Consider the following 13,011-nt stretch of genomic DNA (forward strand, 5'->3'; position numbering starts at 1 on the left):
GCTTTGTGTTCCAGTGTTGGGTCGATATCTGATATTATTGATTTTCTAAGCGGAGAATTTCCTTTAGTATTTCTTGTAGTTTTGGTTTGGTTTTTGCAGATGCCCTAAGCTTCTGTTTATCTGTAAATGTCTTAATTTTGCCTTCGGTCGGAATCGACTCCACGGCACTGGTTTTTTTTTTTTTTTTTTTTTTTTGAGACATTTTTGCTGGATTTATGATTCTTGGCTGGCAATTTTTCTCCTTCAACACTTTATATATGTCATCCCATTGCCTTCTTGCCTGCATGGTTTCTGCCAAGTAGTCAGAACGTACTCTTATTGATTCTCCCTTGTAGGTGACTTTTTGCTTATCCCTGGCTGCTCTTAAAATTTTCTCTTTATCTTTGGTTTTGGAAAGTTTGATTATAATATGTCTTGGTGACCTTGTTTTGGGATCTACCTTGTATGGAGTTCGATGAGTATCTTGGATAGAAACCTTTCAAATTTCATGTCAGGGAAGTTTTCTGCCAAGAAGTCTTCAACAATCCTATTTTCTGTTATCCCTCCCTATTCTGGTATTCCAATCACTTGCAAGTTATTCTTCTTGATAAAGTCCCACATGTTTCTTAGGGTTTCTTCATTTTTTTTAATTCTTTTGTCTGATTTTTCTTCGAGTACATTGTTGCCAAGTGTTTTATCTTCATTCTCACTAATTCTGCATTCCAGTTTCTCAATTCTGATCCACTGACTATTCAGTAGTCTAATTCTCTAATTTTATAGTTAATCTTCTGAATTTCTAATTGCTGTCTCTATGGATTCTTGCAGTTTATTAAGTTGTTCATTATATTCTTGAATAGTCTTTTTAATTTCTTCAGCTGCTTTATCTGTATGTTCCTTGGCTTTTCCTGCATGTTGCCTGATCTTGTTTCTGATGTCTTGAAGAGTTCTGTGTATTAATCTTTTGTATTCTACATCTGGTAATTCCAGAAATACATCTTCATCCGGGAGAGTCCTTGATTCTTTGTTTTGGGAGTTTTTTGAAGCAATCATGGTCTGCTTCTTTATGTGATTTGATAGTCACTGTTGTCTCCAAGCCATCTATAAGTTATTGTATTAATTTATTTCATGTTTGCTCACTGTGTTCTAGTTTCTTGCTTTGTTATGTTTTGATATACCCAAATAGGCTACTAGAGTGAGCTAACTTAATTACTGGAGCCTTCAAAGCACTAATGTCCTGTTACCAGATGGCTAGAGCTTTTACCAGGTATATGAACCTAGGAGTCCATTCACTATTCTTGTATAGATTCAGCTCAGGTGTCCTGATAGTTGAACACCTAGTGTGTGGCATAGGCTCTCACCTACTATCTTAGAGGAGCAGTGGTGATGGGTGTATGCACAGCTTTCTGGTAGTGGCAGGGGGACACACTCTGAGGGAGGCAGGGGACTGACAGCCTTCCCCCAAGTGTCAGTGAGGAAGGAGCATCCCTGTTCTCTAAAGTGCTCTGGTGGGCGGGCTTTGCAGCTGTACCTTAGGCACCCAATGCTTATACCTGTAAGGACTATCCTTGGACCCCTTTCGCAGGTGACTAGGTGGTGTGGATGGAGCCTCCAGTCCTCAGGCCCCTGCTATGGGTAGGTGGAGGCCCTGTTTAATAGGCGGAGTGGTATCAAACCTCCAAAATCTGCCTGTCCACGGCACAGCTGAAACAGTTACAGTCAGGCCTCAGACAGATTCGCCCTTGCAATATAATAGCATCCTGGATCCATGCAAGGGTGAAAGACAAAGACCGTGGATCACTTGTGCCTGGACTGGACCTGCTTCTGCCCTGAGCTTTCAGATTAGGGGAGTCGACATAGTATTTTTCCTGCGTTTGTTAATTCTTTCCTTTTCAAGGCCAGGAGAATGACTCAGGGAGCACAGCAAGGCCCATCTCAGGCCCAGGGAAATCAACTGTTAATGAAGCCTGCTGGGGCAGAGGGAGGAGGGATCAGATAGATAGGAGAGCGTTCTTTTGAAAGAAGCTATTTGATCTGTGTGCTGGTAAATTAGACAAAATCACTTATCTTGTGCCGAGAGCGCTGTGTTATCTCAGATTTCAGAAGCGTGTGTAGCCTGTGTCTGCTGGCTGGGTTCCTGCAGAGATCGCCCCAGGGGATTAGGGCTGCATCCTAATCCCCTTGCCTAATTGCACTTGCCTTCTTTCTCTGAAGCAGCTATGTCCTAAACTCCATTGCCAGTCCTGCAGCCATCACACCAGGGGGTCAGGGTGCTGGCACTTCTGTTACCTTCTTTCACTGAAGCAGCAGCTCCCTAAACACTGCAGCCAGCCCCACTGTAGACATGGCACAGGGTCAGGTGTGCATCACTCTGCTTGCCTTCTTTCACTGAAGCTGCTGTGTCCCAGGAACCTACCATCAGCCCCCACCACAGTTGCACTAAGGAACGCACCAAGGAATCGGAGCTGAGGCACTGCCGTGGGCTCAGCAACTCCTCGCTGCTTCTGCACTATCTCTCCCTCCCCCGTCACTCAGTCTAATTCCTTAACTTTGCCTTTGATGCTTAGGGTTCCTATCTTGTCATATATATAATCAATTCACTTGTTTGTTCGGGTCTTTGTCATAAGAGGGATCACCGGAAGTGTCTGAGTACTTCACCAACTTGGCACCGTCTCTGTATTTGTGTATTATTAATACTTTTACAATTAATAATTTATAGTTAATAGTTTTCTTGCTTTTTGTATGCTTCCTATATTACTTTAGTAGACTAAAGAGAACAAGTAAATAAAAGTCGAGCCCATGAACAAAAAAAAAATAAAACTTAAAAGTAACTTTATTAGAGTAGATAGGGTTTTATTTTTTAATTTTTAGAGAACATGTCTTTAACAAGGATCTATTAAGATATTTTCCTTTCAGTGAACCTTTAAATATTGATACTCTTTGGTTGAATAAAACTGATAACCTGAAAATTGGCAAAATATGAGCAGAATCTTTATTCAGTCCTAAAAAACTAAACCTTCAAAATTGCCACAGTCATTATTATAATCATTACAAATAATCATTTTTTTTAGAGTTCTACATTGTAAAATATTTTCACACACATTAGTTTATTAGATATTACCAGCAACCTTTGACAGAATATATATTGTTGATATCCATCTTCTCAGACTACAGCAGCTGATAAAAATCTTCTGTCTCTTCATCTTTGACCTGAGTGGTTGGTGCATAAATTTGAGTAATAGTCATATTAACTGGCCTCCCTTGTAGGCGTATGGAGATCATCCTATCACTGAAGCGTTGTACTTCAAGATAGATCGTGAAATGTTCTTTTTGACGATGAACGCAACACCATTCTTCTTAAAGCTGTCATTCCCAGCACAGTAGTCTACATGATTGTCTGATTCAAAATGGCTAATCCAGTCCATTTCACCTCACTAATGCCTCGAATATTCATGTTTTTGCAATCCATTTCATTTTTGACAATTTCTAATTTTCCTAGATTCATACTTCGTACATTCCAGGTTCCGATTATTAATGGATGTTTCTTCTCATTTTGAGTCGTGCCACATCAGCAAATGAAGGTCCCGAAAGGTTGACTCCATCCACGTCATTAAGGTCAACTCTACTTTGAGGAGGCAGCTCTTCCCCAGTTGCCTTTTGGGTGACTTCCAACCTGGGGGCCTCATCTTCCAGCACTATATCAGACAATGTTCCACTGCTATTCATAAGGTTTTCACTGGCTAATGCTTTTCAGAAGTAGACTCCCATGTCCTTCTTCCTAGTCTGTCTTAGTTTGGAAGCTCAGCTGAAACCTGTCCTCCATGGGTGACTCTGCTGGTATCTGAACACCTGTGGTATAGCTTCCAGCATCACAGCAACACACAAGCCCTCACAGTACGACAAACTGACAGACACGTGGGGGCATCAACCACTAAGGCCAAAGATGAAGAAATAGAACATTTTTATCAGCTGCTGCAGTCTGAAATTGATCAAACATGGTGATTGGAATGCGAAAGTTTGAAACAAAGAAGGATCGGTAGTTGGGAAATATGGCCTTGGTGATAGAAACAATGCCAGAGATCAAATGATAGAATTTTGCAAGACCAATGACTTCTTCATTGCAAATACCTTCTTTCACCAACATAGACGGTGACTATACACATGGACCTCACCAGATGGAACACACAGGAATCAAATTGCCTACATCTGTGGAACAAGATGGTGGAAAAACTCAATATTGTCAGTCAGAACAAGGCCAGGGGCAGACTGTGCAACAGACCATCAATTGCTCATATGCAATTCAAGCTGAAACTGAAGAAAATCAGAGCAAGTCCACGAGAGCCAAAATTTGACCTTGAGTATAAACCACCTGAATTTAGAGACCATCTCAAGAATAGATTTGATGCACTGAACACTAATGACTGAAGACCAGGCAAGTTTTGAAATGACATCAAAGACATCATCCGTGAAGAAAGCAAGAGGTCATTGAAAAGACAGGAAAGAAAGAAAAGACCAAGATGGATGTCAGAGGAGACTCTGGAACTTGCTCACAAATGCCGAGCAGCTAAAGCAAAAGGAAGAAATGATGAAGTAAAAGAGCTGAACAGAAGATTTCAACGGGTGGCTCAAGAAGACAAAGTAAAGTATTATAATGACATGTGCAAAGAGCTGGAGATAGAAAACCAAAGGGGAAGAACATGCTCAGCGTTTCTCAAGCTGAAAGAACAGAGAAAAAATTTCAAGCCTCGAGTTGCAATAGTGAAGGATTCTGTGGGGAAAATACTAAACAACGCAGGAAGCATCAAAAGAAGGTGGAAGGAATACACAGAGTCATTATACCAAAAAGAATTGGCCAATGTTCAACAATTTCAAGAGGTAGCGTATGATCAGGAACCGATGGTACTAAAGGAAGAAGGCCGAGCTGCTCTGAAGGCATTGGTGAAAAACAAGGCTCCAGGAATTGATGCAATATCAACTGAGATGTTTCAACAAATGGATGCAACGCTGGAGGTGCTCACTCATCTATGCCCACCGACTGGAAGAGATCCGTATTAATGCCTAACTGAATATGGAAATTATAGAACAATATCATTAATATCACACGTAAGCAAAATTTTACTGAAGATCATTCAAAAGCGGCTGCAGCAGTATATCAACAGGGAATTGCCAGAAATTCAGGCTGGTTTCAGAAGAGGACGTGGAACCAGGGATATCACTGCTGATGTTAGGTGTATCCTAGCTGAAAGCAGAGAATACGAGAAGGATGTTTACCTGTGTTTTATTGACTATTCAAAAGCATTTGACTGTGTGGGTTGTAACAAATTGTGGATAACATTGTGAAGAATGGGAATTCCAGAACACTTAATTGTGCCATGATTTTTCTTTACATAGATCAAGAGGCAGTTGTTCGGACAGAACAAGGGGATACTTACTGATTGGTTCAATGTCAGGAAAGGTGTGTGTTAGGGTTGTAGCCTTTCACCATATCTATTCAATCTGTATGCTGAGCAAATAATGCGAGAAGCTGGATTGTATGAAGAAGAACAGGTTGTCAGAATTGGAGGAAGACTCATTAACAACTTGGGTTATGCAGATGACACAACCTTGCTTGCTGAAAGTGAAGAGGAGTTGAAGCACTTACTAATGAAGATCAAAGACCACAGCCTTCAGTATGGATTACACCTCAACATAAAGAAAACAAAAATCCTCACAACTGGACCAATGAGCAACATCATGATAAACGGAGAAAAGATTGAAGTTGCCAAGGATTTCATTTTACTTGTATCCTCAATCAACAGCCATGGAAGCACCAGTCAAGAAATCAAAGTTACATTGCATTGGGTAAATCTGCTGCAAAGGGCCTCTTTAAAGTGTTGAAAAGCAAAGATGTCACCTTGAAGACTAAGGTGCACCTGACCCAAGCCACGGTATTTTCAATTCCATCATGGGCGCGTGAAAGCTGGACAATGAGTAAGGAAGACCGAAGAAGAATCGACACCTTTGAATTGTGGTGTTGGCGCAGAATATTGAATATACCATGGACTGCCAAAAGAAAAACAAATCTGTCTTGGAAGAAGTGCAACCACAATGCTCCTTAGAAGCAAGGATGGCGAGACGGTGTCTTACATACTTTGGACATGTTGTCAGGAGGGATCAGTCCCTGGAGAAGGACATCATGCTTGGCAAAGTACAGAGTCAGCAGAAAAGAGGAAGACCCTCCAAGAGGTGGTTTGAGAGTGGCTGCGACAGTGAGCTCAAGCATAACAATGATTGTAAGGATGGCTCAGGACTGGGCAGTGTTTCGTTCTGTTGTGCATAGGGTCACTGAGAGTTAGAACCAACTCGACAGCATCTAACAACAACAACAACAACACATCAACCTTCTCAGTGAAGAAACTAAGTTTCATTGAAGTTAAGTGGCTTTCCCTGGGTCACAAAACTATTAAATGGCAAAATGCAATTAACAAACCTAGGTCTTCTGCTATCTAGTCCAATGATTTTTCACTTTACTATCTCTCTTAAAAAGATGACTTTATTATTTCCAAAGGTTGGAGTTATTAAAATATTTTAAAACTTAAAAAAAAAAAAGTCGATGTTCTACTAAATTAAGGTTTTTACCTTTTGTCCCCCAAATAAAAAGATGAACATCAATGTGTGTGAATTCATTCATTTATTCAACAGATACTTGTTGAGTGCATACTATGTGGTGGGCCTGTAAGAGGCACTGAGGATATAAAGGTGAAGAAAGTTTTCGAAATTCTTGCCCTTGTGGAATTTACGTTCCATAAAGGAGAATGAATAAAAAATAATTAAGTAGAAAGCAAATAATATCACTTCAAAATTGTTTGGAAGGAAACAAACCAGGGGCTGAAGTAGAGAACAGTGGGTAGTAAGGGAGACTGGGAGGCTAGAGCAGGTCTCTCTGCAGAGGTGACACATAAGCTTTAACCTGAAGGAGGAGGAGGTAGCCACGTGACAAGCATCTTCCAAGGAGAGAGAACACTACATACGAAGGCCCTGGTGTAAGAAAGAACTTCATTTGTTCTAGGATCCAAAAGCTCAGTTTAGCTGGGACATAGTGAGATAGGAGCTTGAGTTGAATAGAGAAGCAAAGGCCACAGGCTGTGGTAAAGACTAAAAGGTAGACAGTAAGAAAAAAAAAAAAACAAACAAACCCAAACCCGTTGCTGTTGAGTCGATTCTGACTCAGAAAGATCTATTTCCAGATGTTAAAAATCTTTTTAGATCACAGATTTTAAAAGTATTTTTACACTAACTTTGAATTGTGAATTTCTCTTTCTCTGTTTAGTTCTTTTTAGTGCTCTATATACACTCATTAAGTTTCAGTTATTAACATAATTATGCTCTTTAGAGCACTTTGATGCTTTCTGTAGCCTTAAAGTCAGAAAAGGAAATTAAATAACTAACAAGGCATTAGTTAGTTTTGACCCAAATGAAGGGATGGTACAGTGTTATTGAAGGAGATATTAGTTTTCTTCCCTTTTCTATGAATATAATCAGTTAATCTGTAGCCAAAAGTCAAAATTTCATTGTTTTGTAATTTATTTTATTTTGTTGTTGTTATTGAGAATATACATAGCAAAACATACACCAATTTACTACTTCTACAAGTGCAATTCAGTGACGTTGATTACGTTCCAGTTGTATAACCATTTTCACCTTCCTTTTTTGTGTTGTTCTTCCCCCATTAACATAAATTCACTGTGCCCTAAGGTTCTTATCTAATCCTTTGAGTTGCTGTTGTCGATTTGATCCCATATAGATAATTTTTAAAAGAGCATGATACTTAAGGTAAATATTCATCAGTAGTTAAGCCAAACCATTGTTTGGTTTTATGAAGACTTCAGAGGATATTTTTGGTGTAAGGTTTAAAGATTATCTTAGGGCAATAGTTGTGAGGAGTTCATCCAGCCTCCATGGCTCCAGAAAACCTGGATTCCATGAGGATTAGAAATAGAATTTCATGTTTTTTATTACTTAATTCATAGTACTAAAATTTTCCTCCAAAAGTTTATCAGAAGGACAAGCCAGAAGGCAGAGCGCATCTTCTTAAATCATATGATAATCATCGTAATAAATAATAAATTATTTTAAATTCTACTAAAAGGCTTAAATAAGGTTTGCTTTTTCTTCCATATCAGGCATGCCCATTTGTCATCAGTGCCTATGCAGAAAAATGCAAGCCAAGAATTAAAGCTGCCCATATGGAGGGATGCAGTGGTCAACTTGAGAAGACCATTTGTAAATCTGTCCTTAATAAAGGTGATGCCAAAGTAATGGATGTCTCTGAAAATATAACTGTACTTACTTACAAATGTGACACCTGGATAACATCAGTTATTGAAAACAAGGTATCAATTTTGAGTTTCTCCATATTTCTCTATGATGTTTACCAATGTGTTCCATCTTCTTTCTTACTCTATTATTGCCTAGTAATTTAATATCCTATTTCATTAATGATGTTTATAATAGGAAATTATTCTTTCTCCTCAGGTTTCTAATTCAAACTACACGTGATAATTTTACATATGATTTTTAGAGACTTGTGATAATTATTTTTCTCTTAAAATTTTTTGAAGATAGAGTATAATCTGGATACAAAGTATTTTAGTTAGTTATTAAAATATTCACATGTATAGCTCTTTCAAATAATAGACATTGTGTTTTAAAGAAATATTTTATAAACAAAAGAAAGAAAAAAAATTTAAGCCCAACTTTTTCCACTAGCTTTGCAGTATCAGAAATCCTATAGACTACCACATTTTATGTAGTTAAATATGTTCCACTGTCCAGAACCTACTTTTTTCAAGTCAATCATTTCTCACTTTGGCCATCTTCTCTGCTACTATTGATATTACAAGTCAAGAGAATACATGCTTAAATATTTAAAGTAGGAGATATCCAGTTCTCTAGAAATTACGAATTTTAATAAAACCTTACACGAGATGACTGGGGCTTCAGGACTGGTGGCTTGTTTCTTTTAGTTCCTGGGTGAGACTTACTATATTCACGTATGCCCTGAACTTAAGGTTTAGTTGAGTATTGTGTCAATTTGAGTTATATATTATGGAACGAACTCTTCTAGTCGTAATAGGGTCTACCAGAAAGTGTAAAACATGGCTTCTGATTTCAAGGAGCTTATGGAAGACAAATTTAATATTCTTGAAAGAGGTCAGAGAATGATTAAATGTTGAATTATATATTACTGTTTGCATGTATAGTCAAAGTTTTATTGTATTTCTACCTCTTATAGTTGACATTAGTTTGAACTATAGAAGTTGGAGAACGATATGTAACAAGGCGGAAGAGGACTGTGGTGTGGGATTTGAGCATTGAAGGATGACAAGGATTTAAATATGCAGAAAGACAGTCCGTAGAAGGAGGGGAAACAGTATAAGAAAAGACATGGGGAAGAGTTGATATGAAGTATAGCGGAAAGAGTGAGACTATCTGCTTTGCAGAGGCAGAGAGCTTTATTTGGAGGAGTATTAGGAAGGTAAAATAACATAGATCCAGATTGCATGTTATCCTGAAAATGAGATAGAGGAGTTTGGACTTGATGGGATGGGCTAGGGTCCACAAGTCGATTGCAATCTTCAAATGAATCATAAAGCCTAGGCGGAGCAAGTTGCCCAAGGTCCAGTATGTTCCCCTTTCTGCTCTCTATATGTATTAGGATTTAAAGGGTGAAAGGGAGTCACTACCTTATCCCAACTCTTCTGCGCTTTTATTACCTATCATTTCTCAGCCCTCCATTTTCCTACTCCCTCTCAAGGTTACAAGAAAATTAAACTTTCCTTCACCAAAATGTGGTAATAATACTAACACTTTACAGCTCACTATGTGCCAGGCACTTTACATACATTAACCTATTTATTTCTCACAACAACCCTGGGAGCTACATTTGTTGTTGTTGTTGTTACGTGCCATCAAGTTAGTTCTGACTCATAGGGACCCTATAGGACAGAATAAACTGCCGCATAGGGTTTCCAAGTAGGAGCTAGTGGATTTGAGCTGCCAACCTTTTCATTAGCAGACGTAGCTCTTAACCACTGCACCACTAGGGCTCCTATCCCATTTTACAGACAAGGAGACTGAAACACAGGAAGATTAAATGGCTTCCAAAAGGTCACACAGCTAAGTAGTACCTGAGAAATGAGTCCATGTAGTCTAACATTATACTACTCCTTTGTAGTCATTAGCGAGTAATTACAGGTTCTTAAAAAAAAAAAAAAAAAAAAGTTCTTTAACAGGGGAATATTTTGATAGCTCTATTTCTCCCATTTACTAGCTTCCTTCTGATTTATCTTGCTTCCCATCTATCCTGTCATCTCAAGTGTCACCTCTTCCATAAAGTCTTCTTTTATACCCCATTCTGAGTTAATGAACTTCTTCTGTGCTTCTATGGAACCCTGGGAATGCTTCTATCACAGGACTTCACAAAGTATTTTGTAATTGTCATTTTATTTGTCTGCCTCCCCTAGACTGTGAGCTAGCTAGCTCCTTGTGAACAGGAATTGTGTCTTTTATCTCAATGTCCCTAGAGCTTAGGACAGTGTCTGTTATATATGTTTAAAGAATGAATGAATAAATGAGTAACACAATTAAAGGGATTTTTAGGCATATTAAAGGGATTTTGAAGAGTAGTATGCAGGATGATTGGAGGGTAGAAAAACTAGAGATACATTAAAAGAAATAGAGGCTGTTTCTGTAGTGAGCCAGGGATGAGATGATATGGTCATAGTAACAATAATGGCCTGGAAATAAATATTAAGGGGTGAATTCAAGTCACATATACAAGAAAAAAATTATATAATTGGTAACAGATTGGAAAGAGGATGAATGAGAAAAATTACAGATACAAAGTTGAGAAGAGCCAGTTTGTGTGTACAAATTTGTAGAGGACTCTGTGCTATTAAAGTAGAATTTCAGGGTTTATTCTGAGGTTTCTATCTGTCTGTATTAAAGTAAGGACTAGCAACTTATGAAAAAATTTTTTTTCTAGTCAGAAAGTAAAGTGATTATTCACGTCAACAATGAGCTAAGTAAAAACTGCATAAACAGCAGAGGACTCAACATATTTGCAGTAGAAGTGGCACCAAAATCTACAATGGTAATGCATTGTTTTCTAATTAAAGCCTTTTGTTTTTGTCTCTGAACAAATATTTTTGCTATTATCCTATGAATAAATATGTAGATTTGAAATGAAGTAGAAAACTTTTAAGTGTAATTATCTGCACCACTAATAATATTCATGTTAGTATTATCCTCTATTAGCAGACAGGAGATTTTGGTTCTAATCCAGTTCTGCCATGATTAGATTGGGTGACTATGAAAAATTCACTAAACCTCTCTGGTCCAGTTTCTTTAAATGTAAAATTAAGATACTATCACTAGCTTTATGTACTTTACAAGGTTAATGTAAAGATAAAAATAAGATGATGTACATGAAAGCATTTTGAACATCATACAGAAATGCAAAGAAGTGTTAATAGTAGTAGGAATTTTGATAATTCAAAATATTTTCATCTACATTATTAAGAGGAGCCCTGGTGGTGCAATGGTTAAGTACTCGGTTGCTCTAGGTATAAAGGTCGGAGGTTCGAATCCATCAGCTGCTCCACAGGAGAAAAGACTTGGCAATCTGCTCCCATAAAGCTTACAGCCTAGGAAACCCTATGGGGCAGTTCTACTCTGTCATATAAGGTTGTTATGAGTCAGAATGGCTCGACAGCACACAACAAGAACAATGTTATTAAGTTTTTCTTAGGTAACCCAAGAGAGAAAATGCTTCTGAGTTTTAGATAACCAACTAGGTCAAGAGCCAGGAATTTAGCTAGGAATTCAAAGGCAGGGACCCTGAATCTGGTCTAGAGAAGGGAAAAAGGAAAAAAGCTTTCCGTTCTTACCCTTTTTTTTCCTACTGCTCATGAAATTCAAAATATTCTAGAACAGGATAAAGAGAGATTATCTTTTATATCTTCCCCACTGGGGTGTTAGAAAATACTTTAGCAAGGAGGAAAGGATATTTACTCCCTTTTTCACCACTCATCTTTACACACATTCACACATGCCAATTATCAACTAGTAAATCAAGGTAGAATCTGATTTAAAGTAGATTATCCTCTTAGAAATCAGGTCTTAGATTGCCAATTCCTGCTAAGAACAAATATTACAGAATTTTATGTGCATAAGGTCATTTTTTATATAGGGTCTAGAAATGACCTATTGAAAAATTAGCCTAAAATAACAATATATGAAAAAAAAGTAAAAGCTTTCTATTTTTATATGCAGGTTTGTCAGCATGTAATGCCTCTGAATGAACGACAAGAATGGATATATAATTGTGTATTTTCTCTTTTATCTTAAATACTATAATTAGGAAATAATTCTTCTTGGGATTATCAAACTAAGAAAGTTATTTTAGGTTTATTCTGTTACTTATTTATCAATTAAATACTAATCAACTTAACTGATTTACATAAATAATAATCTAATTTATATGCATTTTTTTCATATTGTATAATTATTAAAATATAGTTACTGTTTCTAATGTGTGGCCTTCTTATTAATTGAACTGGAAAAATTCAAATACATTTTATTTATGAATAGTAATTCCAAATAAAATTACAGATAGGCATTCAAAAACTAGTACTCAATGAACTTGGCAAAATCCTACACATTCTTGGCTTATCTTACTCATTAAAAAAAAAAAACTAAAAGAAAATGTAAATTTTAAAATAGCCATTTGAGTATATATTTAATTTTCCAGCCAGAGAAATAATAAAACAAGATTTGGAGAAATTGCACCCACTCCTCATTTATCAATATGGTTAAGTTCCAAAGACCAGGTCGTTATGTGAGAATCAGCATTATGCAAAAATGGAGGATGACCATATCAGATCACAAGATGGAGGATGACTACATCATTACATAACTGCCAAAGAACTGAGACTCATAGCCCAGCCAAGTTGACATATAACTATCACAGCCAGCCTTACCCTTGCCTCGCAC

The 13,011-nt window shown here is 37.5% G+C and overlaps 1 protein-coding gene across 5 annotated transcripts in view; it reads left to right on the forward strand.

The window, feature by feature from the left end:
- EFCAB7 (EF-hand calcium binding domain 7) overlaps positions 1 to 12,443 on the forward strand; it is a 54,959-nt gene extending 42,516 nt beyond the window's left edge. For 3 of the 5 annotated variants that reach the window (XM_049879471.1, XM_049879470.1, XM_049879469.1), the window contains exons 12-14: positions 8,139 to 8,348; positions 11,003 to 11,110; positions 12,292 to 12,442. In XM_049879471.1, coding sequence (XP_049735428.1) covers positions 8,139 to 8,348; positions 11,003 to 11,110; positions 12,292 to 12,366 — 393 coding nt within the window. In that variant the 3' untranslated portion in view covers positions 12,367 to 12,442. Of the gene's footprint in view, positions 1 to 8,138; positions 8,349 to 11,002; positions 11,111 to 12,291 lie in introns of those variants that run through there. The other 2 variants (XM_049879472.1, XM_049879473.1) reach the window with 2 other exon arrangements.
- Positions 12,444 to 13,011: the final 568 nt, after the last annotated feature.

The sequence above is a fragment of the Elephas maximus genome, chromosome 3 (assembly GCF_024166365.1).
Source record: "Elephas maximus indicus isolate mEleMax1 chromosome 3, mEleMax1 primary haplotype, whole genome shotgun sequence".
Taxonomy (NCBI): Eukaryota; Metazoa; Chordata; class Mammalia; order Proboscidea; family Elephantidae; genus Elephas; species Elephas maximus.